Source organism: Cheilinus undulatus, linkage group 12, assembly GCF_018320785.1.
Source record: "Cheilinus undulatus linkage group 12, ASM1832078v1, whole genome shotgun sequence".
Classification (NCBI taxonomy): Eukaryota; Metazoa; Chordata; class Actinopteri; order Labriformes; family Labridae; genus Cheilinus; species Cheilinus undulatus.
This window is the reverse complement of record NC_054876.1, coordinates 42,909,012-42,935,320: the sequence shown is the minus strand read 5'-3', so window position 1 is coordinate 42,935,320 and position 26,309 is coordinate 42,909,012. Positions and strand designations below refer to the sequence as shown.

The following is a 26,309-nucleotide window of genomic DNA, read 5'->3' as shown; positions in this document are numbered from 1 at the left end:
ATTTCTAATTTGACTCTTTGATTGCCTTCAGGGGAGTTACATGACTGGTCAGACTGCCAAACTGGAGCGTATCGTCCTAAAGCAGCACGGGGGCTTCTCAGTGTGTCATTAATTAATTTACTCTTAAAAAGAGCAGAATTTGGCGGCAGACTAAAGAAAACAGAGCACTGAAACTAATTACGAGAGAGCCATTACCCGTATCTAGGGACATTGTTTTTCTAATCAGCAGCTTTCTCATCCTGGCATTCTGTGTTTTGATTAACTTGTTCATTTATGTACAGAACACTGGCGTGCACCACTTATCTTCCATTAGCAGTATATACAGATAAATCTTATCTAATGGTGTAAAATGACAAATGGTCCTAATTTGTAAAGAACCTCTACATCACATTGAAATCCGATCTCAGGAGATGATATGATGTTAATATTCGCTATACTTTACACAAGACAAGTGAGGTTGGAAAGAAGCAGAAGCAGCCAGAAAAATGACTCTTCTGTCATTTCTCATTATGAATATGTCTGTTCCTTTTGTGGCCTGGCTGCTGAGATGTAGAGCAGGAACGTGAATGGAAGGCAGAGCACGGCAAACAGTAACGTGACGATGATGAATGACGATCCGGTGAAAATTAGTGACAGCTATTACCAACTGATCAGCAGGATTTTCTGATTACAAATGCATTTAATCAAAATTGATCTGACAGTGATAGATAGGAGAGAGAGGGCTGGTGACAGGCTGTGAATGGATACTGGGTGACAACTGCAAGTGGGGACAGGCAAGTTGTGTGTTGCAGGTGGAAGATAAGATTCAGTAGCTCACAAAACAGCCGTGGATACGCTGAATTCTTCCACTGATTGGCAGTCATAAATGGCACAGTTAATGGGAAAAAAACTAGGGACTACGATGAATGAAACCTATGAACCCACTGGTAAAAATGTGGGGAAAAAAAGAATCAAAGACTCAGCTAGAGGTTGATGGAAAATGAGGCAGTAATGGTTTCTATTATTGGCAGAGTTTGCCAATCAAACTTTAAAAAGGCAAAGTTTGCTCTAAAGAAAGAACCAGAAGGAAAGCCATGTTTCAATTCACTTTAAAGGTGCAAAATCTTAGTGTAGCTGGTTTTGTTTTTTCAATTTTAACAATATAATCACACTAAATTTCACAATTCAGAGAAAATCACGACTTTATATTTAATTTTCTTGGAAGAATAATATTTTAATGACATTTTTTTCTCTTCTGTGTTTGACAGCTTTGGCTAGTCTTAGTCTGGTTATCATTATAGAAGAAAAGGCTGTCGACAAACAATTTTAGTCATAATTTTAGTCGATGAAATTAAAACTGCAGGGATCAAATCCAGCCTGTGGCTTCTTTTCTGTATGTCTCTTGCCCATTCTCTTATCCCCATGTCCGACTCCATCCACTGTCCTTCTCTCTGAATAAAGGCATTAAAAAGGCCTAAAACTATATCTTTAAATAAATAAATGAATAAACACAGGAGTTAATGAGTGAAAATGGTGCTTAAATGCAAGTAATATGTGTAAAAACTCCTTAAAATGTGAATTTGTTTATATTCCACAGTGCACCATGATATGCTTTAACCACCTTCAGGGTCTCTGGCACTGTTATTTTGGGTGCTACAAGCTGAAAAGTTTTTGAACCCCTGGTTTAAACAAGAGTGTGTTTTAACTCCTGGCTGGCTTGTTTAAAGTCCATGATGATTCAAAGAACAGACTGTGGCATTAAGCAGCTACAACCTGTGTTGCGCCAAACGCTTTTCTGTATCTCTGCTAAAGCTCAATGAATCAATTAAATAGATGCTATTTCTAACAATTTCGTAAGAATAAAAGTCTGTAGGTTTTAGTTTGCCCAGGTGTTTTATTGTGAACGCCCACATCAAAAAACATGTTGTTGTCAGTAGAAGCCTGACACACCTCAGTAGGAGAGAAATGAAACTTAAAACTACAGGTGCAGTTTCAAAGAAGTGAACCCACAGACTTATAAAATCTTTTTTTCTGATCTTACACAAAGAAATAAGTTGCCATTACAGGCTAGATTTAAGGGGAGAGTGCACTTGAATATGCATTTAAATGTGTTACCCTTTATACATTTATACCACTGTCAAATAAGACTACCACAATGTAAAAAAAAAACTGGAACAAAAATTTGAAGCCGTATCTTCCAGCTCTAGGCTGTAGCGAGAGTTGCATAAACTTGATGCCTCATCCATGGCTGAAATCCCACATTCTGTTCTTGCACACATTTTTGCACTTATTTCAAATTTGGAGATTTCATTTGATTATTTACATGGTGACAAATGTGCAGAAATTGCTTATTCAGCTGAAGTGATTTGCTTTTTCTGTGTCATACACTTAATCAGAGGGTTTTCTAGGTTTGTTTATGGTTTAAGTAAGCCACATTTTCCTTGATTTAAGTTTAAAAAGTCCAAATCTGCTGAAAAATAGAAAATCAACTGTGATGATAGGATGAATCTTTGAATTTGAAGAGCCTTTGATGACAAACAACCATTCAAACTTCCTGCTCCCACTGAAAATGTAAGAAATCTGGATAATTTGTCTTGGAACGAAACATGAAAATACAAAATCTCTTAAATGAGTTTAAGACCAAAAAGGAGCAAAACTTTTCAGAGGTTCCTGTGAAAGCAGATGTTGGAAGGAGGGAAACTAAAACTTCTTTGTTATGGAGAGTTTTAAAAGAAAATTCAAAGAAGCAGTACAGTTTTACTGAATCTATAGGGACTCTCTTATCTTCTCCCTGGAGTATAAGACTGTTAAACAAAGCTCAGGGGAAACATACTGTTATGCTTTTAAGAAAAAATGAGAAAAAGTAACTGACCATCCATTTATTTTAGAAATAAAGCAATTAAATTGTCCAATTCAGTTTTGACAATGTTTTGACATTACTTACATTGCAAAACTTGGATTTTATCAAGTGTGCGTGTCACGCTTCTAGTCCGAAACATCTAATCACAGTATATATAAGCCACATTTATCTGACAACTCCAGATAAACATCTTTTTAAGATTAAAAAGCAAAAATTAAGCTTTTGGGCCAGAGATGGCCTAGCGATTAAAATAGATGCTCCTTTCTTGCATTCCCCTCACTCACTTCAAACTCTATCCACTGTCCTCCTCTATAATAGCTGCACAAAAAAGCCTGAAAATCAATCTTAAAAGCAAATAATCCGCCAATGGAACAAGATTTTTAACTTGCGGAGTGTCTTGCAGTGAAATAGGTTAACTTATTTAAAGTCAAGTCAGGTCAGTTTTATCATCATCATTATCCACATTGTTTATCCTCATTGGGTTGCAGTTGTCTGGAGATGATCCCAGCTGTCACTGGACGAGAGGCAGGGTAGACCCTGGACGAATCACCAGTCAGCCACAGGAGGAAGAGAGGATAATGAGGAATCTTGAAATGAAGGTTAAATAAAAGTCAAGAATGTTCTAAACCAGTGATGCCCAAAGTGGGGCCCATGATCCCTGTCAATTTTGTGAGAGGACTGTCAGGTGAATGCTGGATGTCTACCAGACATTGAAACTGCTAAAACAAAGACAGGAAAAGACACAGTGTCAGGGTGATAGGTATAAATGTGAAAGCCACTTACGGTGGGCGTTTGGTGTATATTGATAGACATGTATGTGTTGATGTATGTAGTGAGAGCTGGTGGTGGGGGGTTGAAAGTGAGGCCTGGTAGAACACACTGACACACTGCTTTATGTACCTGGTGGTTGGACAATGATGCATTAAAAGCATGAAATCAGTGCAGCTCAAGTTGTCTGCTTGAAGTAGACTGCAGGTGTTTCCTCAAATAAAATCTTTACAGAGTCTTCAAATACTTCAACACAACAATTTCTTTAAGGTTCCTCTGGAGAGGCTCACAATCACACTGTCAGTCTGAATATAGATGGATTCTGCTTCTAGTCACAGTCTTTCAAAATGTTAAATAAATCCCCCCACTGTGAACATGATAGCTTTAAGTTAACTAGCAACTACAACAGATAAATTTAAGGATTTCTGTAGGTCTTGCTCTGTCTAAGTCTAATCCACAAACTTAACCCCTGTTCTTGTTGCATACTTGAACTTAAGTGTTTACATCTCTGGATAAGTGCATTTTTCAACTAAAGCTGATCCATCTTAAATCTGTGCAAACCCATCTTTGGTTGTATTTGTTCTCATTCTTATCCAGTACAAGCGTTTTGTCTAATATTTACTCTGCATTCACTTTGAGCAAACTGTACCAGCAGATGTTTGAGATGGCAAAGCATTCATAGCCTTCATAGCCAGTCAAATTTTTTTATAATCTTAAATTAGTCCCACTGACTGTACATCTTCTGCTTTAAATACTAGAAGGTAGAATTAGTCCCCCACAAGGCACAAGGCCCAGCTGTTTGAACACCTGAAGAAAAGGTAAGACTATTTCTTTGTCTGATATGATGGTCTCTGTGCCAGATAAGTCAGAGTAGGATATCATGGAGTCATAAATCTGTGCTATGACTTCAGCAGACATTAGGCACCACTCAGTGGTACCTGACCAGTCAGGGTGGGGCAAGACGACACCCAGAAAGACGACTGTGAATGCACGGTATTTACTGTAATATACTATGTTTATCTATTCTAATGTTATGATGCTTGACGTGCTAAGTTGTTGCTAATGCTAACGGCAGTTACATACCTAGGGCCAAATGCACCAGGTGGTCATATGCCTGGGACTAAAGTTACGTCCACCGCCTGGACTAAAGCTCTCTTAAGCGTAACACCTGGGTATAACTTCTACACTGAGGATGGAGCAGGTGTAAGTTTCATAACTTGACACAATGGCAGCCCAACCTCAATTGGAAATGTCAGGTAGAAACACAAAGTTGTCCTCACCATGCAGGTGGTAATTGCTGAGATTGTCTGCCAACATTTTAAAAACTTCTCTTTGAGTGTTAAAATACTCCATTTAAAGAAAACTGTGATTTATCTTTTTGTAAATCGGCATCAGCTGAGCTAATTTTATTGAAAACGCTCCTGAATTCAAGTCAGCTGAGACGGGCAGATGTGAGGGTTACTTTAAAGACTGTGAGAGACATGTTTGCATGTATCTGACACACAACATTATAAGAAGCCTTTCTTTGGCTCTTTCTTTTCTTTGTGTTGTCAGAATCTTCTGTTCATAGTCAAATAGACATTAGAATGGGAGGGAAGTGGCTTTCTTGCCAGCACTTACCTCTCCACAAATGTTCATGTGAAAGGGCAAGGCAAGACCAGGTGCAGCTATGACCATTCTTTGTTGCACTTGGTATAAATTTAAACCACAAAGCCAGACATAGCTAAGTCAGACAAAGGAGACAACATGGACTTCATTAACACCATGCTGAAGCACTTCAACCCAGGAGTGCATCTGCTATTTCTTGTCATTATTTCTCTATTTTCATTCTGACATCGTAGGTCGTCAACAACACATCTCAAGGGTAGGGACTGCAATGCTCAAAGAACTTTTCCCTCTGTCATAGAGCTCCATCTCACACCACCAACTTCATTATTCTTTTTTCAACTTGCCATTTGTTTTGTTTACGCTTGGGAATTCTGCACATTCAGAGAGGTCTGTGCACCCATTGGTCAATGTCGCTGACATGATGGGACAAATGGCAAATGGCAGAGAAAAAATCAAGCATGCAAGACTTTCTGTCAAGAGGTCCAGAGGGTCCAAAATGTGGCCTTGATTGACATTCACTATGACACCAATGAGGGCTTCAATAATTTGGCTTTTTTTTTATTGGGATATGTTTTGGGAACAGGGATGAGAGAGTGAGGGGGACACATGCAGGAAATGAAGGAAAGGACTTGAACCTGGGTCACCTGCGTACATAGGGCATGACCTAACTGCTAGGCCATCTGCCCCCCTCTTAAATCATCAATTTATGGGGTTGATGGGTCCTGAAACCCTACGACTGCTGCTAAGTCTGACCTTGACATAAAACATTGTTGGTTTTGTTCTTTACAAGTAATTTGTGAGTAAAAGTAGCACCTTTTAGTCCACATGCTCTTCAACAAAACTGCAAGAAAAGATCAAACAAAGCAATTCACATTTCTCTATACTTTGATGATGACATCCATCGTAAAACAGCTCATTTCACAGTGAAATGTCTGAACTATCCATAGGCCGACTTTAATTCCACACACAGCACCATCCAAACACAGCTGTGCAGGACTATGAGGTAAAGTAGGACAGTTTGGCCCAAATACTGTGAAACTCAGTCTCCTCTTGTCCTGTGGGACACACCAGGACAGGAGCTTTACAGCATTGACTGTGCATGTTTCCAAGAATAGAACACCTGTTGTGACATGCATATATCAGTTTGGTCCAATCATAACATATCCCTGCGGCAAGGTAGCAATTTTTAGCACCAACACCAGTCCACAACCCAGGGGATGGACACCTTTAAAAAAAGCACATACACAGCACCTAACTTCCACTCTTTTAAAAAGACTCATGGAGATTTAATGCAGCGGTTAGTGCAGGCTGATGCACCACAATATGAGCTGTTTTTCCTGGATCCAGAAGCGTGCTAGAGGCAGCAGGGTAATTATCTTAACACCATGTATTCACAGCAGAAAATGATCCCTCTGAAGTGACTAATCCATCTACTCCTCACATGATGCACGTTGTCAGAAGAGACCGTTAAGATGGATTTTTCAAAATTATACAGTTTTAATGAACAGATAAGAGCATAACAATAGACTCGGGATGAGATTCTCTCTCGAGTCTAGCGACTGCCAACACACTGTGACCACTGTAATGGAGAATATGCAGAGGATGGGTATTCATAGCACACTTGCTTAAGAAGCCTTTTACAGTGTTCTATAGCCAGCACTTTAATCCAGTGTTATCTTTGCTGCTCCTGAAGGACACCAGGAGAGAAAGGAGGATATATACCGGAGCATGACAAAGACGCATAACCTTTACGTGGCTTTATGTGCAGAGACTTCCTTCCTCCTACATCGTGTTCAGCCTGAGAAAAAGTCTCAGCTCTTTTTTTAAGTGGATGATCACAGAAATATGTCAGAGTGGTATAACTAAGCATTAAACTAACTGTTTTTAAAAAGATAGAGACTGTGGGCAAAGGGCTTTTACACCACCGTAATTAAGCTATATCACTGCAATCACTCTAACTTGTTCCAAAAGTCTCTAGGAATTTCCAATGTGAACTCTACACAGTTATTTCGACAAAAATATTCCCTCTTAAAATGCTAATGATGAACAGGAAGTGAAGTGTTACATATACTTTCAGCGACACTGGGGAATGTCATGCCATGGCACTGCCTGGAAATTGGTTTTCATGGCAATCTGCACTCTCCCCCCTCTAGCATTCATGATAGAAACCTACAGAATCATTAGTGCAATTCCAGCAGCATTGGAAAAGGCTGCAGAAAGTTTAAAAAGTAGGAGAATCAAAACTTTTCTAAAGTGTAAATTTAAGAGGTGATTTAGGATTCTACAAAAGTTTTGAGTGTATGAGGCAGAGAGAGAGAGAGAGAGAGAGAGTGGCCTGAGCTGACTGGCAAACAGACTACTAATAGGCTAATGGACTGACAACAAAGTACAGCAGAGGTCACACTAATTGAAAAATTCCAATCTTTAACAGAATAATTCCTTAAAAATGATTGAAAATCATTCCAAAAGGCTGTCTGTCATTTTCACCAACTGGAATACTGATGTCATTTGGTATCGCTCTCACACAGACCTTTCCTATCTTGCTCTTTAGAACACCATGGAACTGATTAAATGAATCAAAAAGGGTTCGCATTGTAGCACGTGGGCATTATCCCCTACCTTGACACCACAGGCTACATGTCTTATGCAGGTGCTATGCAGGTGCTGACATTGCATTGCATGGCAAAACAGGTCAGTTAAAGTGGGTTGAGGATGCCCTCATGGGGCAGCAGAGCAGCATGGTGCAGGAAAAGGCTACTTAATTAACTCAAAAATCAAAACCATGACTAATTCGTTTGGAAATGAGATCCTGATTATTAAACACAATTACACACTGATTTCACAACATCTGTGTGGTTGCATGAATTTCAAATGATCGAAGCAACAACCATGCACAAAATTCAGCAATTCATTTTGCAGGGTTCCAGGTCTGACTGCTTAAAACCAGTTATTCCGGTTATTAATGACTGAGGCCATTCTACATTTCCCTCAAGTATTGCAGGATTCTCTCCAGCAGCATCAATGAGTGCATGCACTGATTGGTGGTTCATACATACTCAAGAGTCTTTCCTTGTTCTAATAAGCCACTGAAGACACAGGCGAGAAGAAAAAGAAGAGCAGTTCATAAATCTGCTCAATGCAGACAGATTTTCAATGTGAGAGCACATTTTCCTAACTTTGCACATAGATTTGTAAACTTTGGGAAGGGTTTCATAAACTGTATAATATCAGATCCAGAATTGTATTCATTTTATAAAATTATTTTGTGTGGGATAAAAAACTGAGCAGACAAAAACAATATTGCAGTGCAGCCTTAAATCAGGGAGTGTCCAAACTATATATGGCTTGCCAGGACACTAGTTTTAGCCTTCATAAAACTAAAATGATATATGGCCTGGATAGGAACTAACTGTACTTCTTTGTTTTACCACGAGCTGGTGCTGCCATGTTAAGTCAGCAAACAAACATTTTGACCATATTTGACGGGCTTTTTCATGAGTAATTCTGAAGGCAATATTAACTGTAAACGCACAAACAACACCACAAACACTGTCGGGTGCAGCATTTATTCACATTCAACATTCTTTCAATCTGAATGTACATCAGAATGCTTTGCAAAAACAGAAAACACAAACACAGATAACCTTATAATGAAAGTACTCTGATGGACACTTTCCCAGACGGACATGACACATAAATCCTGTGAGAATAATTCTGACGGATAATTGCTGTGGACGGACTCCAGAACAGAGCTGAGATAGTACCATATTTATCATTTTGTGGCCTTCACAAGTCAGAATGTTTAACTCTATGGTATGTCTGTCTTGGAAAAGAGCCAATCAGAGTACTGCAATTGTGAAGCTGTGTTTATTTTTTCTATTAATTCAAAGTATTTTGAATATGCATTCATTATGTGCCCATTTGTGTTTTTTGTTGTAGCAGTTTCCAACAATCTTTTCTGTTAATGCAAAGACTTCTGCAGAAGTGTGACACTTACTGCCCTTCATAGAAATAATGGCTTCTCGATGTAAAATGATCTGATTAATAAAAACAAAAGATGTATGGCAGCAAACAGCAGCATGATAGGCTGTTAGCTCCTCTGTCTCAAGGTTAGATTTACAAAATACATCACGCTTATCATCTTCAAACATCAACACTCCCATAAAATTTCACAGCTTTGTGCATTTTGCTTTTGTTTTGTGTCTAAATATTGAGATGAGCCGTCAGCAGCTGTCTTCTCTGCTGCCTGCATGGAGTGTGGTTCTCATCCTGAACAGGGTGGATCAAGTAGTAGGCAGGGTCAGCAAGGGCCCTCCTGAGATCTGATTAACAACCCCAAAATCCTTAACATTGATCGGCTATTTGCCTTGTCAGTTGTAAAAGTAAAGTTGTTATCTAGGCTGTTTTTTTCTTTAAGCATACTGAATTATAATATATTTACTGACCCTGGATTGGTTTAAAACAGTCAGTGTGAGTAGTGTCACAGTGCCCTAGATATTCTTGCGTTTTTCACTGAGTAAAATCTGGACATTCCTAGGCTAGGGTCTTCAAACTACTACATCTTGATAAAAAATTAGACTATACAAAAATCAGTGATATGGGAAAGAGCACAGCTGTGCTCTACCTTAACATGGCATGACAATGGTCTTACAATATGAATAACCTGTATGACTGTTCTTATTCAATAGCATTCAATTTCTTCTCTGCATTGAATACTTTTAATAAGGTCATATTTCATCATTATTACAAAGGGAACCTCTGAAGAACAGAGATGTAATTTTAAGACTGTGTTGCCTAAACATTTCCATGCAAATATTGATGCATGTTTCAGTAATAGGTCAAAGTCATGCCCTGCTTTTCATGAATAAATCAAAAGTGTAAGTAGAGCAATTCCTCTCGGAGACCATGTGCATATGATTGGTTAACAAGGTCTGCAGAGTGTGTGCTCTATTGACAAATAGACCGTAGATCATCAGTGAGAGCTGGCCCACATTATCTTGCAGAAATTAAAGGCTATAATACAAGCTCTTGATGAAAGGAACCATGGAGGATTTGATTTAAAAAGGAGATTATTTTTCACTTGAATTTGAAAACTTTTAGATGCAGTTGTTTGGTATTCAGCTGTAAAGAGTGTATAGGAAACTAAGCATAAACTATTCAATGTCAATCCGTGAAACTCTATACTTATGTATTGAGTTCTGTTGAAAGAGTTACAATCTGTGTAATTGGATTGTGCTGTTATTAAATGATGTTGAGAGTGGTCTCAAGGGCATTATGCCTTTTACCCTGATAGTAAAATCCCTGCACATTTGAATAAGTGGACTGTTTGAGTGTAAATGACAACTTTTACTACAAGTTAAAAAACTGCTAGTACCTGCTCTCCTTCAGTGAATACTCTGTTTTCAAAACTCCAGGAGATGGTGGGTGTGGGGTCGCCCGATGCCTCGCAGGTCAGGGTGACTTGTTCATCAAACTCTGAGGCAGTCTGGTTATTCAGGTAGGTGATCTTGGGTTGCACTAAAAAAGAGACAACACATGTTAAAGGCAGCAAGGCACTCTTACAAGGGCTTTTTATCACATCAAGTTGCTTTAGAGGACTATTTTAGGTCAACAAACGACCTTGGGTTAAATAAATAGTGATAATTTAGCTCTATCTTAGTCTCTACTGTGTACTGTATATCAAGATGAATGGGGTGACAGCTGACTAGGAGTGAAGCCGGGAAATTTAGGGCTCCTCCTGCTGATGGGACAGGGGTCAAACTGTGAAGTAAAAATGTACCCAAATAAATTCTCATCAACCCCAAATTGTCATGATGGTTATCACAGTTATTCATGTCCAAATATTCATCTTTCAGGTGAAGTTTGTTTCATTTAGTTATTCCATATTAAAAAGTCAGCATGTAATCTAGTGATTGACTACTGACTGCTCTGGGCTGATTTTTAAAGTGGGATCTGATAAAACTGGTGACACAGACAAAGCATGTAATTAATGCAGTTAGAAATAATAATGAACTAATTATGGAGCCTAATTAATTACAATTACTGCATTTATGCTGACAGCCTTAGTAATGATAATAGGAGTTTGACTCTTGAAACTCTATTTGTTGGCTAGGCACACAGCAAAATTGGAGAGTTTACTTCTCAGTGGTAAACATTTCAGATTTGATTTCAATTCTCAAAGTGTAATTTTGACTCTGTTCTGAGTTAAATGGTCTTTAGTGTAGGAGTATCCTGTCAGTGTTGATCCAACAGTGTCAGTCTATCCCTTCATGCTCATGTCGGTCTTCATCGGGCAGTGTTTTAGATGTTTTTTAGATATTTTTAAAATATATTCAGATGTGTTCAGATGTTGCATTTTGTACACTGACCATTGCTGGATTTCCTTTGCTCATGTTTCTGGTGGATTTTTATTGTTTTCATGTCAGACACTTCTGCTCCATGTGTGAAGTTATCCACTGAGTTAGTTATCCCGCCTCTGACAATGGGTGGCATGCTGCTTCTCATCAATGGCACTATTCAAACTCTGTACTGGTCTGTTTTCTCCTTCCTCATCAGAAACGCCATCTTTTAGTATTTTAACTGATCATCTATGTCATTCCCATTTCTTTTAATTGTGCTAATTTCATAGACTTTTGTGTTTCAGTTTTTTTTTATGTTCTATTTGATTATCAAGACTTTCTCTGTTGGTTTATTGCTAATGCGATTATTTTGTTCTTGCTCTTGCTATTCCGTAAAAACACTTTGTAAACATCTGTTTGTAAAGATGCTATATAAATAAAGTTTTTCTTATTATTATATTAAATTACTTGACTTTGCTGCAGGTATCAAATATAAAATATTAATATTTATTAATAATAAGAAGTGCATTGCTATGTGTTTATGATTAAAATTGTAAGTACTTGAAAGGAAGTAAGACACTGCTATGTTAAAATCTTTATTTAAGCAACATTTCCAGTATTTAATGAAGTGATAAATACATATTTACAGCTTACAGTTACCATGAGGATGACCCTTCAGTAGTTTAAAATGATCAACTGAGAGAGTACATTTCTAAAACTATGAAGAAGTGTTGAGCTAAAGTAATGCGTTTGTGTCGGCATTGTGAATGTGTCAGTTTTAACTCAAATATTGCCGCATAACCTTAGCATTTTACCTCTCCATACAAACAAGAATTGGGACATCATACCCCGTGAGCAGACGTGAGCACACAAAATGTAAAGGGTAAGTGTTCAGGTTAAGGGGTGTACTAGGATTAATCTTAAACCCTGGATGTTAAAAATCTGTATTGATTATTGTTAGACAGGTATAGTGCAGAGTGGATATATCAGAGCTTTTTCCAAACAAGACATCAGCCTGCTATTATAGAAATAAACTTGATTATGGTGGAGTTAAAGAGAGGTGAGAACGACCAAAACAACCCATAATTGGCTAAAATCATTGAGCTGTGCAGAGGCAGCTTATGATTCTGGACTACATTCATTCCCATCATGGACAGTCACTGGATCCATTCTTTAAACATTATCATTAGCATGGCTTTATATAGCAGTTACATATTGTTAGCACGGCTGCTGTAAAGCATACAGACAGGCTTCATTAGCGCTGTGGTTTCATACCCCATTGACCCATAATGGAGCTGCAAGCACAAGATTACATAAGGCTGCTGCACATTTCCTCATGAGGAGAAACTCTAGTGTGATATCTTTCAATGTCCTCAGGGGTGGCTTAATTAGTTTTCAATAGCACATACTTTCTTTAAAACCCTATGCTTCACGCTGCGTAACCCTGCACCCAGCCACTGGATAAGCTGTAGAGGCGCGAACAGCAAATGTCAATAAGTACAAAAGAAAAAGGCCAGGGAGAGAAAAGACCCACAGCGTTCTCCATGCTTTTGTAGAGGAATGGAGTTATTCTCTTACCAAACACGTTCAGGCTGACTTCCTCGGCTTTCTCTCCCGCCTTGTTCTTGGCGATGCAAGTGTAATCTCCTTCATCCACTTTCTTGACGTCTTTTATTACCAATTCTGAGCCATCCTCGTTCAGGCTGTACTTATCGCCTGTTTCAAGGACAATGTTGTTACTGTAAGAGAGGGAAAAAAGAGGAAACAGGAAGGTTAGAATCACAAGTGTATGCTTTACAACCAGAGATGCCAAGAAGAAACTTTGCCACTTGCTGACAATGACACGTTGGATTTTTATCTTAGGACTAGACTGGCTGGTACACAACAAAGACAGGGAGACTCAAAAAGCCATCTTGTGCTGAACATCTCTGACATTTCCTGAGCTTTTGTTTGCCTCAGCTCTCCTTTAGCCCTTACAAATCTGTGTTTTTAGAAGGCCATGCACCAATTCAATCATAATGCCTGCTTTTGCAGTTCTTAGAAGCCGAGGATTCGCTAGAGGTTGCAATCCTGTTTGAGGAGAATTAGGTATTTGTATGCCTCCAGTGGCAGCCATCCTGAAGCATTTTGCAGGCAGACAGTGAATGACAAATAACAAACAGAGCCTTCCCCGTCTTGTCTTTCACCCATCTGTCCTCCCTGCAACCTCCCTGCCTGTCTCAAATCTCTTCGGGCAAGGAACTGTAACTCCCTGAACCTCAGCTTTCACGTCACACACTGGCTTTGCTGCATGGACGACAGCTGTGAGCAGCATAAGGGTGTACGTCTCTTCAAAACAGCTTCCTCTGCACAGCAGTGGTGCTGCTGCATGACAGCCGTAAATGATGCACCATGAATATGTAAGCATACTGAGCAAACAGCTTTATGAGGAGAAATGATCGGGGCTTGGTATTTGTCAAACCTGAGTGGTGATCAAGCATCACCAATTTACCCTGAATAAAGTAAGCTGAGATATATTATTCCTGCTAATGTAAAATCCATCACTAGGCTTGTGTTAGTTCATTCCTCTTTTACTGCTTAATTTGAATCCAGAGGGTTCAGAGAGCTGCTGTAGTTGCTGATTTATTTCCAGGTCAGTCAGAGATTGTTAAAAATGCCATTCTGGTCCCATAAAAATCAACATACACTATTTGGATTAGAGTATTTGGCCACACCTGTTAATTATTGAATTCAGGTGTTTTAATCAGACCCATTGCAACAGACCACAGCCATGCGGTCTCCATTTGCTAACATTTGTGATACAAAACAGGTCGTTCTGGAGAGCTCAGTGACTTGAAGTGTGATACTGTGATGGAGGCCATTTCTATGAAACCACAACTGAAACTACTGCTTCTTTCTCCACAGACAACTCTGATTGGCCCAGCCATTCTTTGACTGGGGACATGTATATCAGCTTGAAGCCTTGCAAGATGAACTCCCCTCATGACAGACATGGAATCTAGACAATCTACTTGGCTTTGACAAGTTAAAGGCCTGTCCCAGCTCCAGTTCATCAGCTGTCATTAAGTTGACCAAAAGTTTAGTTCTGAGATATTTCCAATAAGGGGAGTGCCAAGAATTGGTTTCAAAACTCTGGTTTAGAAACCAATGGTTGACATCACTGACACTATATCCATGTTTATACATATACTGTAGTCCATGGTGAGAACTAGCAATGCAATCACTACATTACAAATTAAATCCCTGTTTTTTCGGCCTAAAATAGAGGCTGATGGCACCATAGGGCAGCAAGGAGCACTCTGCATGTCTTTGCGCATTACCAGGGGGGATGTGACAAAATCTGTTGATGAAATTACAATGTCCTTACTTTTAGGGTCAAGAAAGGGGCGGATGTGGCGAGTAAGCCAAGCAAAGGGTACCGTGTGGGCCAGTAGTAACATTGTATGAGCCTCTGGTTGTTCTGTGGATATCCCAAGGCCCAAAAACCACCGGCAGTCTCGAGGTTTATCACCAGGGGTGAGAAGGCCCGGACAAAAGATATGCCACTGGCTTGACCTTGGCTGCTGAGCGACACATGTGTGTTGACATGTGTCAAGCTTGACCCTGGTTGCCCCCCCACCCTCCAGTCCAAGATCAGGCCCTGTGCTGAATTCTTAGTGCCCTACATACTTAAAACTTAAGACAGTATGCCCCCCCAAACTCTTGAGACTATAGATATGATTATTCAACATTTTCTAGAGCAATGTATTTGACACTGGACCCATTTATATGCACATTTTTACTGGAGACATTTTGAATACTGCTATCAGCATAAGATCAACTGTATTCAAATACAAGAGGAAATCTTTATAATACTATTCTCCCCCTAACCTGCCAAAGATCATTTATGAGAGAAAATGCACCACTATTTAACATTTTGGCATGATTGTGATTTGCCTGTCTTTTCGAATAAAAGCACAGATAAAATAGCGATCTATGTTCAGTGAAATGGGGGGGTCATTCAGTCTGCCTGTATCATTTAGAGAATGATGTTTTAACCCACACGCATTAAATATTGATATTTTCAGTTCAACAACCTAATAGTAAGCTGCTGACTTACATTATCCAAAGATAGAGTGGCCTGAGTGCATAAAATTGACTCTATTGCCAAGAAAATGACAACATAATTTGTATGTTTGGATGCATAACTACAGTATACATGTTAACCTGACAAGCAGCCTCTGACAGACATGTGAACCAGTATTATCAGGACTGAAAGTGGACATGTTGTGACTTTAGTGTAGAGCCTTTAAACCTTGTCCATGATATCTGTGTGGGTGGATGAATCAACAGAGTGAATAACTTTAACAATAGCCAGTGGCACTGACAAACATGTCTTACTGATGGGCTTTCACGATGCTATTTTATTATTAGGTATATCTAGAGATGATGCTGTGAAGAGAAGATAAACAAGTTACCTCAACTGGTTGTTGTTGTTTCAGTATGATGTATAAATACAAATTTAAAGCCAATAATACCACACAAATTTACTTTTTATTACAATATAGCTATACTACTCACAAAGTGTGTGTGTGTGTGTGTGTGGGGGGGAGGGGGGGGGTGGGTGGGTGGGTGGGTGTGTGTGTGTGTGGGGGGGCGAGGGGGGGGTGGGTGGGTGGGTGTGTGTGTGTGTGTGGGGGGGGGGGGTTCACGGTGGGCAAAGGCATTAAAGGCTTGTGTTGGGGAGTCTGATAATGGCACAAAATTGGTCAGATTTGAAAGGACCAGCAGGTCACTGGTCTGGGCTGAGCAGGCTGAAAACTGGTCATCCAGCCACCTGTTGGTACACTTTTGTTCAATAGTATTGATCCTGAGTTGTTTACTTTACTTTTAAAGGACATGTGGAAAAGAAAATTGCAGCCTATGATGAATATATTTACTGTGGTAATGTTTTATATCCAAGCCTAACACATATGCAGAGGCTGAGCCAAGTTAAACTTACAAACAGCTTGTGCAACCAGGTGCACATCCCCTACAGAATTGCATATGCATGAGAGCCTACTATTTAACCACACACGAGATGGTACGGAATTTAAACAGTGTGTGTGGCGTGGAAACCTGCCTAATAACACTCATCAGAGTCTATCTGCTCTTGTTGCAGTGATGCAAATATAAATACATGTAAATCTCATCATTTCTCCCACACAACGACTTGAAGGCAAGGCCATGCAAATCCATATTTATGCCCTATTTACAAACACTTTACTACACAAGCTCCCTGAAGTGAATGTGATGCTTATGCAGGCCTATGAACAGGCAGATTCACTTTGAACAAAGAGTCTGACCAGAGAAGCGAACAGCATTACCAGCAAGAGAGAGACTTTAGATTTCATTTATCTGACACTTGTTGAGGAGGCTCAACTTACAGAAGGGCTAAAAAGCTACCAGCCCCAGTGGATTAGTGCTGAACCTGAACATGCAATTTGCTCTTCTGTTTGGTTTTGAAGCGCCCTATCAAAGGGGTTGTTTGGAGCACAACTACATTAGCATACATATATATTTAATGAGCACAGTAAAGAAATGTATGCCCACAGTTCAAACAGGGAAGTTGTAAATCTTTATATAAAACTGAACATCTGAATGTTGCTTCACTGAAGAGAAGGAAAAGGTCTCTCAGCAGGCAGCATCTTTTATTCTACTGCTAAGTAATGAAAAGCTTAAAGTTACCTTAAAACATAGTTTTTAGGTAAAAAGTCCAGGACATTCAGACTAATCCACTCTTATCCTTGGTGTTTGTGCACATTGCCAATGTTACTGCGTCCTTCAGCTGGAGACAGAGGGCACAGATAGTCAAATGACTTTACCCAAAAACTGCCCACCAGATTAATACGCATCCCTACGACATGGGAGACAGAGTGCATCCTGTTCCTGAAGGGCACAGTCCCACCTTTACACAAGTGTCATTGATAAAGCTACACCTATTTCTGCACTAAAGATAAACTGCAGGTTGTCCTAAGGAAGGTTTGTAACTGACTCGACTGACCTGGACTTATCAGCTGCAGCAAAAACATTAGTTTCTTGAATGTTCTTACAACGAAGGGTGACTTCACATTAGAAACACATTAGGCCTGGATCTATGTACCCATGACCACAAAGTCTGGTTACATTTGATAAGTGTGAAAACAATCAAACTGTACTTGGGAGCCTTGCCAGAGTTCACCTGAAGAGGAAGTCTTGGGTAGGATTTATTTGGACTTAAGCGCAGCACTCTAGAGCTGTGAATGCAACCATGCCCTACAGGGCAATCGTCAGCAAGAAGAGCTGCAAAACAGTGGTCTACTCTCAGGACTCTACTTCATGAGAAATCATGACCCTGATCTCCAATGATTTTTATCCACTCACATTTATGCAATCACAGTTTTGACCATAACAGGACAAAAATAAAAACATATTTAACACCCACATAGTTAGAGAAACCCTAAAGGGACGGACATGCATACTTTTTATTTTACTCAATTTTCCTGTGATAAGGTGCACTACAGTTTTCTTAAGATTTTGAGAAACTATCATCAGAAAAGCAGTGTTATTATGCAGATAAAAGGAAAAAGAAATAAGTCAAAAACTCAAGAAAACATCCTGGATCCACTGATTATCATGGGAAATCAGAGTTAAAAGAATTCATATCTGAAATCAATAAAGAGTTCTTGCAGCCATTATCTTTATTTTCTTGCAGACTGTGGCTGTAGTGAATCTGAAAGCTGTTTGCTGACTGCAATCAAAGAAAAAAAGAATTAAGCCGTAATTTTTTTTGATGCATTCAGATGCTAAGAAAGTACCTCAATTTTTCTGATCTTAAGCAGTGATTATTTTACAACATCTTTATGTAAACGATGAGTTAAACAATCTACCTAGTATTGTCAGGGGAAACTGCTGTAAGCAGTGCTAAATCTATCAGCTTATTCAGGCATTTAACATTAAGTGTGAGCACCATGCTAAAAAAAAAAAACCCTTCATATGTACATATCCGTTCATCTCTTAGAACATTCTTTTTTTCAACCAGTTGCCAGAGACTTTAAAATGATCTCTTCTTGATATGCATACCTAGTGCTGTGGAGAACTTTTAGGCATGTTTGGGCGAAAAACTAAGGCTGAAGTAAAGCGTAGATGTGGTATAAACAAAATCAGGCTAGAAGGGGGATTGGCACAACCCCGGTTCTTGTCTGGATGTCCTTGAATAGACCAGGGTTATGGGAAAATAATCTGAAAAAATAGCAAAGTCCCCACCTTCATGACAGTGTAAGGTGTGGATGTGTTATGTAGGCATGGCCATGGGTACTATCCAGACAGGTGGTAGGGTTATCATAGGCCCCTGGTCGTCCTGAGGATGTCCCAAGGGCCCGAAAACCAGTGGTGAAAAGGTTGGACAAAAGAGATGCTGTTGAGCTTGACCTTGAAACGTGTGTTAACATGTCAAGCTTGACTCTGGCCACCCAAGGGAAAGAAAACAACCCTCCCTGCTGAATCCTCAGCACCCTACATGTCTTAAACTTATGCACATGACAGTATGTCCCCTTAGGGCTTCCATAGATCCTAGAAGCTTTGGCCCAATTTATATTCAGGCACACATTCACAACTCACTGAAAACAGCTTTCAAACACAGTTTGGATCCTGACCTGCCAGTTGGATCCCGAACTGCCTTTACAACCACTGTTGTAAAGGCAGTTCTAAACATGCCATGTCTCTTAAATAAAATGTCATAGCCACACAACAGACACATTTCATCCTCTGAGCTCCATGGTAGATGCAGAGGTGTGAAGAGTGATGTTGTAGGTTTCTCAAAAAATTATAAAAAACATCCAAAGTGGCCTGCAGGATGGACTCCATTGTTGGCACAGAGCATAAATACATTTTGATGAGAGTAGTTGCTATGGTTGCCTCTTCTTCTGTCTTCTTCTTGGTGGATTTATAGACCAACTATGGCACACCTACTATATCAGACAGAGTACATATGTAATTGTGTTGGGAGCACAGAGCAATGTTATAAATATGAAAGTAGACCAGTGGTACAGCGGTTAACATCAGGCATAGGAATCGATTGGACCTAATGTGAAAACGGCCTGGAAATTCTGTGAGACCAGCCTTTTATAAACAGAAGTGAAACCCACTTAATCCCATAACTATATGTTCTGGCAACAGACAAAGCAAAAACCAGGCATTTCTTAAGAATGGATTTCTTTTTAAAGTGAAATTCATCTGCATCTTAAAGTTTTCTCTTTTCACCAATGCTGTCTTATTTGGGTTGCCTGACCTCAAACAGGACTGCTGTGTGACTATCAGGATGATTTCACCTGTTTGACAGATAACCTCTGACATCTTAATCTTCAATACCTTCTCCATTCTATTTAAAATGATTCCTTGTGTAATTAATAGTTGATAAAGCCTGTCTGATATTTTCCTCTGAAGTAAAGAGAAAGGAGTTTTCAAAAACAATAATCAATGGACCTAATGTTTGTCCCAGCTCATGTCATCCCATTTTTCAACAATGTGTAAAAAGCAGTACGGTACGTACTGTGCCCAGGTGACGGTGGGTTCGGGGAAGCCGTCAGCATCACAGGCCAACAGAGCCATGCTGCCGATGTCTGCCGTGGCGTTAACGTCTGACTGCCTGGCACGGATGGTGGGAAGAACTGAAAAGACATGACAAGAGATGGTAGATGAAGATCACAATCAGAAGCACATGCAAAGTATGAAGAAAAATAAAGAGGAGCATTCTTTTGCAAAAGTAACAACTTTTTGTTTGTGAAAAAGTATAATTTTTATTTGTTCTATTATTTTCACTTAGAGCTGTATGCATTGCTTAGCCCTGCTCTGATAGCCTTTATATTCAACTCTTAGACCTGCACAGAAAACCACCAGTAACTTTGATTCTCCTGCAGTTTAAATCAAATTTAAACAGTTTTATGCCTTGGGGTAGCACTGATACATGCAGAGGTATATATTTTGATGCTTATAATCTCAAAGCTGTCAGAAGAAATGTGTATAAACTTATTTGCCAGCTTGACATCTCTAGGAATTGAATCGTCCCAGCCCTGACACACTTCAGGTACAGTACGGTTAAATACATGTCAGTTATGGAGTCACTGTTAAAAATTACTTTTTAAATTATAAATGTGTTCATTTAGTTTCTCATAAACTTTATTACCAATATGAACTTTTATCGTACCTTAGTAAAGAAAATTACAAATCTTGTCATCGTTTGTGTTTCTGTATTTTTTACTCTGACCTTTGAGTCCATAATAAAGTCTGAACACATTTAATTGAACTGTTATAGATATACTGAGAGGTAAGAGAACAAAGTGTATTTTTCCTCTTCCCTAAATGTTACATAAACACAGCAAGCTGTCTTCTTGGATTAAGGTATGCAGCCGACCACACAGTCAGCTCAACGTTAAGAAGATCAACAAGGATGTCAGCATTTGTTCTCAGGTAAGGAAACACAGTGTTAGCAAAGTTTGCAGCAAAGTGACATGTGCCTTAAATCAGGTGTTAAACCCACACTTTTAATACTTATTTTTTAATCTTAAGAGCTGTCTACAGCTTATATAGCAGGGCAGCTTATAAACCAGAATAAAGGTGTGTGAAGTCATTATCACATGCTGCATGAGACCCCTTTCACTGTGTTACAAATGGCTGCTTTACTGTTCAGAATGTTCTGGAATACGTAATGATACAGACCAGACTGGCAGGGTTTGGTGCCAATGTTTAACCACTTTTCTTCCTTGCCAGAATCGACACCAATTTCTTTTGGTGTGAGACTTTTACACGGCTAATATTTTCTCTCAAATTAACAGATCAAAGTTGGTGAACAGGTGACTTCCTCCGCCCCACAAAAAAATATTTCAAAAGTAATAAATTTAGTATAATGAAGCGGCCAGGGATTATACAAGCTAGATTCATGTGAACTTAAAATACTAAACTCATACATATTTGTAATTTTTAAACCACTAATGCATATTTACATCTTACTGTTTGTTTGTTTGTTTATTTGATTGTTTGTTTTACAGATGTCAAAAGAAGGTGGACCTAGTAAAGCGTAGGACTACGTCACCAAGGTTCAAGGTTCACTTTATTATCCCTGTGAAGGGTAATTTGCGTTGCAGCCAGCAGTCAAGACATACATCCAGATCAATCATAAAAACAGCATCAACAACACAATAAAGAGAAGCACAAGAGACTGTGCGCAATACAACCATAAACATACAGTAAGAAATAACAGGCACACAACTATCTAAAAAGCCAACAGCAATACGGACAAAATAGTTTTTTAGCCTTTTTGTCTTGCATGCTGGCAGGCTGAATCTGCGACCAGATGGTAGCAGCTTAAATTTAGAAAATAAAGGATGGCTGTGATCAGCCAGGATAGACTGGGCCTTTTTAAGGGTCCTTACTTTGAACAGATGAGTTAGGTCAGTTAGGGTCAAACCTGAAATTTTACCACAGCTTCTTAAAATGCCATGCAATCTGTTGCAAATTTTGATTCTGAGGGACCCGTACCAAATGATAAAGAAAAAAGTTTAAAACGAATCAATAAAACAAGAGTAAAACATCTTCATAAAGTGTTATCAACACTAAAATTCTTTGGCTTCCTTAAGAAGTGCAAACATCGATGTCCAAGGATGCCTCTGGTGAAGCAGACTGTAATATTTTTGCAGCTTACTGCTGTTTTGCAGAGCATTTTGTTCATGAATATTATCAGTATCAACTATCTAAGATAAAATAGTTATAAATTCTGATTCAACACTTATTTTTATTATGATTACTCTGCATATAACTCTAAATACTGATAAGGAACTATGAAGTATTTAATGACTGACTTCACAAAAATGCACAAGGGAAGATGTTTATGAAAATGAACTTTACACTAAGGAATGACAGCTCCTAACATCTGTCCTCCACATGTGCTCTCTCAGTTTTCATCCTTTTACACCCTGCCCACTGGAGGGAAACCCTGGAGGACATTTTATCCCTTATTGTCCACTGGAAGAGCAGCATGGAGGGAAATTGATCAGGTATTGTTCATTTAAAAGGCACCCTTGAGGGAACATTGCCAAATTTTGTCCACTCAGAGGGCATTTTGTCATGTTTATTATTTTTATCTGTTTATAGGGGCATCAGAGAGGACACTTTTGTGTTAATTTTTCAAACATCAGGGCACCAAGGGGGGCGTTTGCTGCTCTTGTCCCCTCTGAGTCCACCACTGAAACAGCATAGAAACCTCTACTACTAACAGCTACTAACATGCCACATTAGTCTGTAGGAGTGTCTGTCAACAGAGGCCACATCAACCAATCCAATATTACATTTCTGCATCAGTGCATTCCTATTTCTACCTGTCTACATGTCAAATTAGAAACAAAGAGCCACCAAGAGAAAATAGGCACAGTGAGAAAATAATTACTGTTTAATATGTTTTTTCTGTATTTCTGAGTTAATATGCATGCCAGAAATCCCTCCATCTATTGCAAAATTCAAAACAGTTCATCATGTTTATCAAACTTTGATATTTTTACACTAACGAGATATTTTGTTGTCATATTCACAAGAAGATTGGATATGAATGATTTAAGGACAATAAATACCACACAAATATCAACATATATAAAGCTACATGATAGTCTGCCCATGGTTATTAGAGATATAAAGCTATGGACAACTGAAACAGACTGGTAGACAGGTGAACCAACCAAAAAGGATAAAAGGGGGTATTTTCACCAATTCTCTAGCTTTAAAAGTACAACTTCAAATTTTACAGGGTCACCACCCCACAATGACGAGCAATTTTTCCTCTTTGATCCAGAGGGTGGGCAGAGAGCAGAGGGTGAAAGTGAAAAAGATGCAGCACTCACCATTAACTACGACCTTGATCATCCTGAAGTCAATCTCTCCCCTGGCCATGACGCGAGCCTCGCAGTTGTACATGCCCTCATCTGTCTTCTTGATGCCTCGGATCTGCAGGTGGCCATTATCCAGGATCTTAAATCGCACTGAAACAGAAAAAGGCAAACAGAGAAATTTAATTAATCAGACACTGCATTCAAGGGATGAAGACTGCACAGTTGAGATCACCAGATGACCTCCTGTAAGCACGTTTTATCTACTTTTCTGATTGGGCTGTAACCTTTAAAAGGAATGATTGAGATAAAATTAATATCTTTCATAAAAAAATATCAAGAGACGGAATTACAGAAAGTAGAAAATCAAGTGTTACATTCACCGTGCTCTTAAACGAGGGAGAAGTTCAAGAGTATAATTTATAGACTGTAAAACTTCACTAAAATTCTCAGACAGGAAGCTGGAGCCAGAGTAAAGGGTGTTAATTATCCCCGGTAATCAAGCAAGTGGTCGGAAGAACGCAGAGAGCCCTGCATGACTCTGTGGCTACTCCAGACGTATTGCAGCCGTGTTCAACACCCGTCATAGCCTGACACAAAAGTGCTGCAGCTATAATTAAAGCAGCCATAAACACACAGTAACAGAGCGAGCCGTTCTAACTCAAACCAGGTGTTGTGTCTCACACGTTTCAGGGGTAGAGGCATCAAGCATTTGGGTCAGACTTGTTTTTTGTGCTTCCAAATGAGGAACAGAAAGAAAAACACATCTCAGACATTTATGACCAACAGAGGAGTACTTTAAAACGCCCTTGATTCAAAGTTGTAAATGGCTATTTTTAGTGTTCTTGTAAGGTGTAACTTTTACAGTGAAGCTGATTCCCTTTAAGGGATGGGAGCTTGCTGCTGGAGTCTGATGTAACCAATTCAATATCCGTGTTAGTGAGTGGGTATGAGCTGTCTGTCTACAGCCAGAGATTTGCTATGAAATTACTCACTTCATATAATTATATACAGAGTGTTTGAGTAGACGTTAGCTTGGGATAGTAAACATTTCTTCTCATCACTTTTCTGCTGTCTGTGTACTTCACTGAACAAACAATCCCACTTAGAGATTTAGAAAACAAAGTAAACTGATGCAGCTCTGAAGTCTACACTGCCTTTGGAAGAAAAAAATGCAGTCCTTATATATATATATACATACATATATATATATATATATATACAGGAAAACATTTGATTACCATGAAAAAGTTATTTTTTCTGTATATTCGAGATTCATCATTACAAAGTGAAATATTTCAAGACTTTTTTAATGTTGATGATTATGGCTTAAAGCTCACAAATCAAAAATCCATCATTTCAGAATATTAGAATATCACAAAAACAGTTTAATGATAAAAAACTGTTCATGATACAGAAATGTTGTCCTTCTGGAAAATTATGCTCATTTATGCACTCAGTACTTGGTTTGAGCTCATTTTGCACAAATTACTGCATCAGTGCAACATGGCATGGAGGCGATCAGTCTGTGGCACTGCTGCGGTGTTATGAAGCCCAGGTTGCTCTGATAGCAGCCTTCAGTTGGTCTGTATTGTTGAGTCTTCTTTACATTTCCCCTTGAGATTCTCTACGGTAGGAGTCATCAAGTACATCTGCACAAGGGCCAGATTTAGTCTCGACAGAAACTCTGGGGGGCGGACTTTCAAACAAACAAAAATTCAATAAATATTTTGGTCTGATTAATTTATTATTGCAGGAGTATTTGTATGTTCTTTCAGAGAAGGGGTAATTTAGTACCAGTATTAACTATTTTTACCACTTTTAACCCTTTTTTGATACTGTTTACCCCTTTTTTTTTCCTCTTGTATGAATTTTTGCAAGATTTTAACCCCTCTTGAACCACTTTTCCTGCATGTTTTACCCTCTTTTTTATCCATTTTGGGCACTTTTTAACCCCTTTTCATTACATTTTTTTAACAATTGTTGCAACTTTTAAATCAGTATTTGCCACTTTTCACCCATTTTTGAAACTTTCCTGCCAATTATTGCCCCTGTGTGCCACTCTCTTACACCTTTCACTGATTTGTCAGGCTATTTTTGCCACATTTTTGGCACTTTTAATCAATTTTTTGCCACTCTTTAACCCCTTGTTGCAACATTCCTGCCTATTATTGCCCGTGTGCGAGTCTTTAACCCCTTTCCACTACTTTGCCAGGCTATTTTTGCTGTTTTTGCCACTTTTAACTCATTTTTGATACTTTTTGCCTCTTTGACTCAATTTTTTTCAATCCTTTAGCCCCTTTTAAACCATTTTTCCTGTATGTTTTATCCACTTTGTGCCACTCTTTTATCCATTTTTGCCACTTTTCTTCTATTTTTTTGCCAATTTTTAACCCCTTTTCATTACTTTCTTGCACTATTTTTGCCATTTTTAACCAATTTTTGATACCTTTTGCCCTCTTTTTTGCCACATTTTAACCTCTTTTCACCATGTTTTCTGCCAGGTTTTGTCCCTTTGTGCCACTCCCCATTATCACCCATCATTTTTGTAACACTTTTGCCAGCGTTACCCCTTTTTCTAAATATCTAATAAGTATGAATGAAAAGTACATTTCAGTAAAAACACACCAAATGTTGAGTCATTCTAAAACTATTTCAATATTAATTGTTTGTGGGAGCTGCAGACATTTAAAGCCAAAGGATATTCTTAAAACCACAACATCTTCTTAACCTCCTTTTCTGAATTTAATGATCTTTCGGGGGCTGGACAGGAAGCTTTGGGGGGCCTGATACAACCAGTTAGCTGGCCAGTCAGACACAGTAACACCATGGTCAGCAAACCAGTTTCTGGTAGTTTTGGCTTCACTGTGGGCAGGTGCTAAGTCC

At 39.0% G+C, this 26,309-nt stretch overlaps 1 protein-coding gene across 15 annotated transcripts in view; it reads right to left on the bottom strand.

Moving 5' to 3' along the window:
* Positions 1-26,309, bottom strand: part of ncam1a (neural cell adhesion molecule 1a) — a 513,459-nt gene that overhangs the window by 120,860 nt on the left and 366,290 nt on the right. For all 15 annotated transcript variants that reach the window (XM_041801697.1, XM_041801707.1, XM_041801703.1 and 12 more), the window contains 4 exons: positions 23,439-23,576; positions 20,102-20,219; positions 13,132-13,292; positions 10,590-10,732 (listed from right to left, as the gene is read on the bottom strand). In XM_041801697.1, coding sequence (XP_041657631.1) covers positions 10,590-10,732; positions 13,132-13,292; positions 20,102-20,219; positions 23,439-23,576 — 560 coding nt within the window. The remainder of the gene's footprint in view (positions 1-10,589; positions 10,733-13,131; positions 13,293-20,101; positions 20,220-23,438; positions 23,577-26,309) is intronic.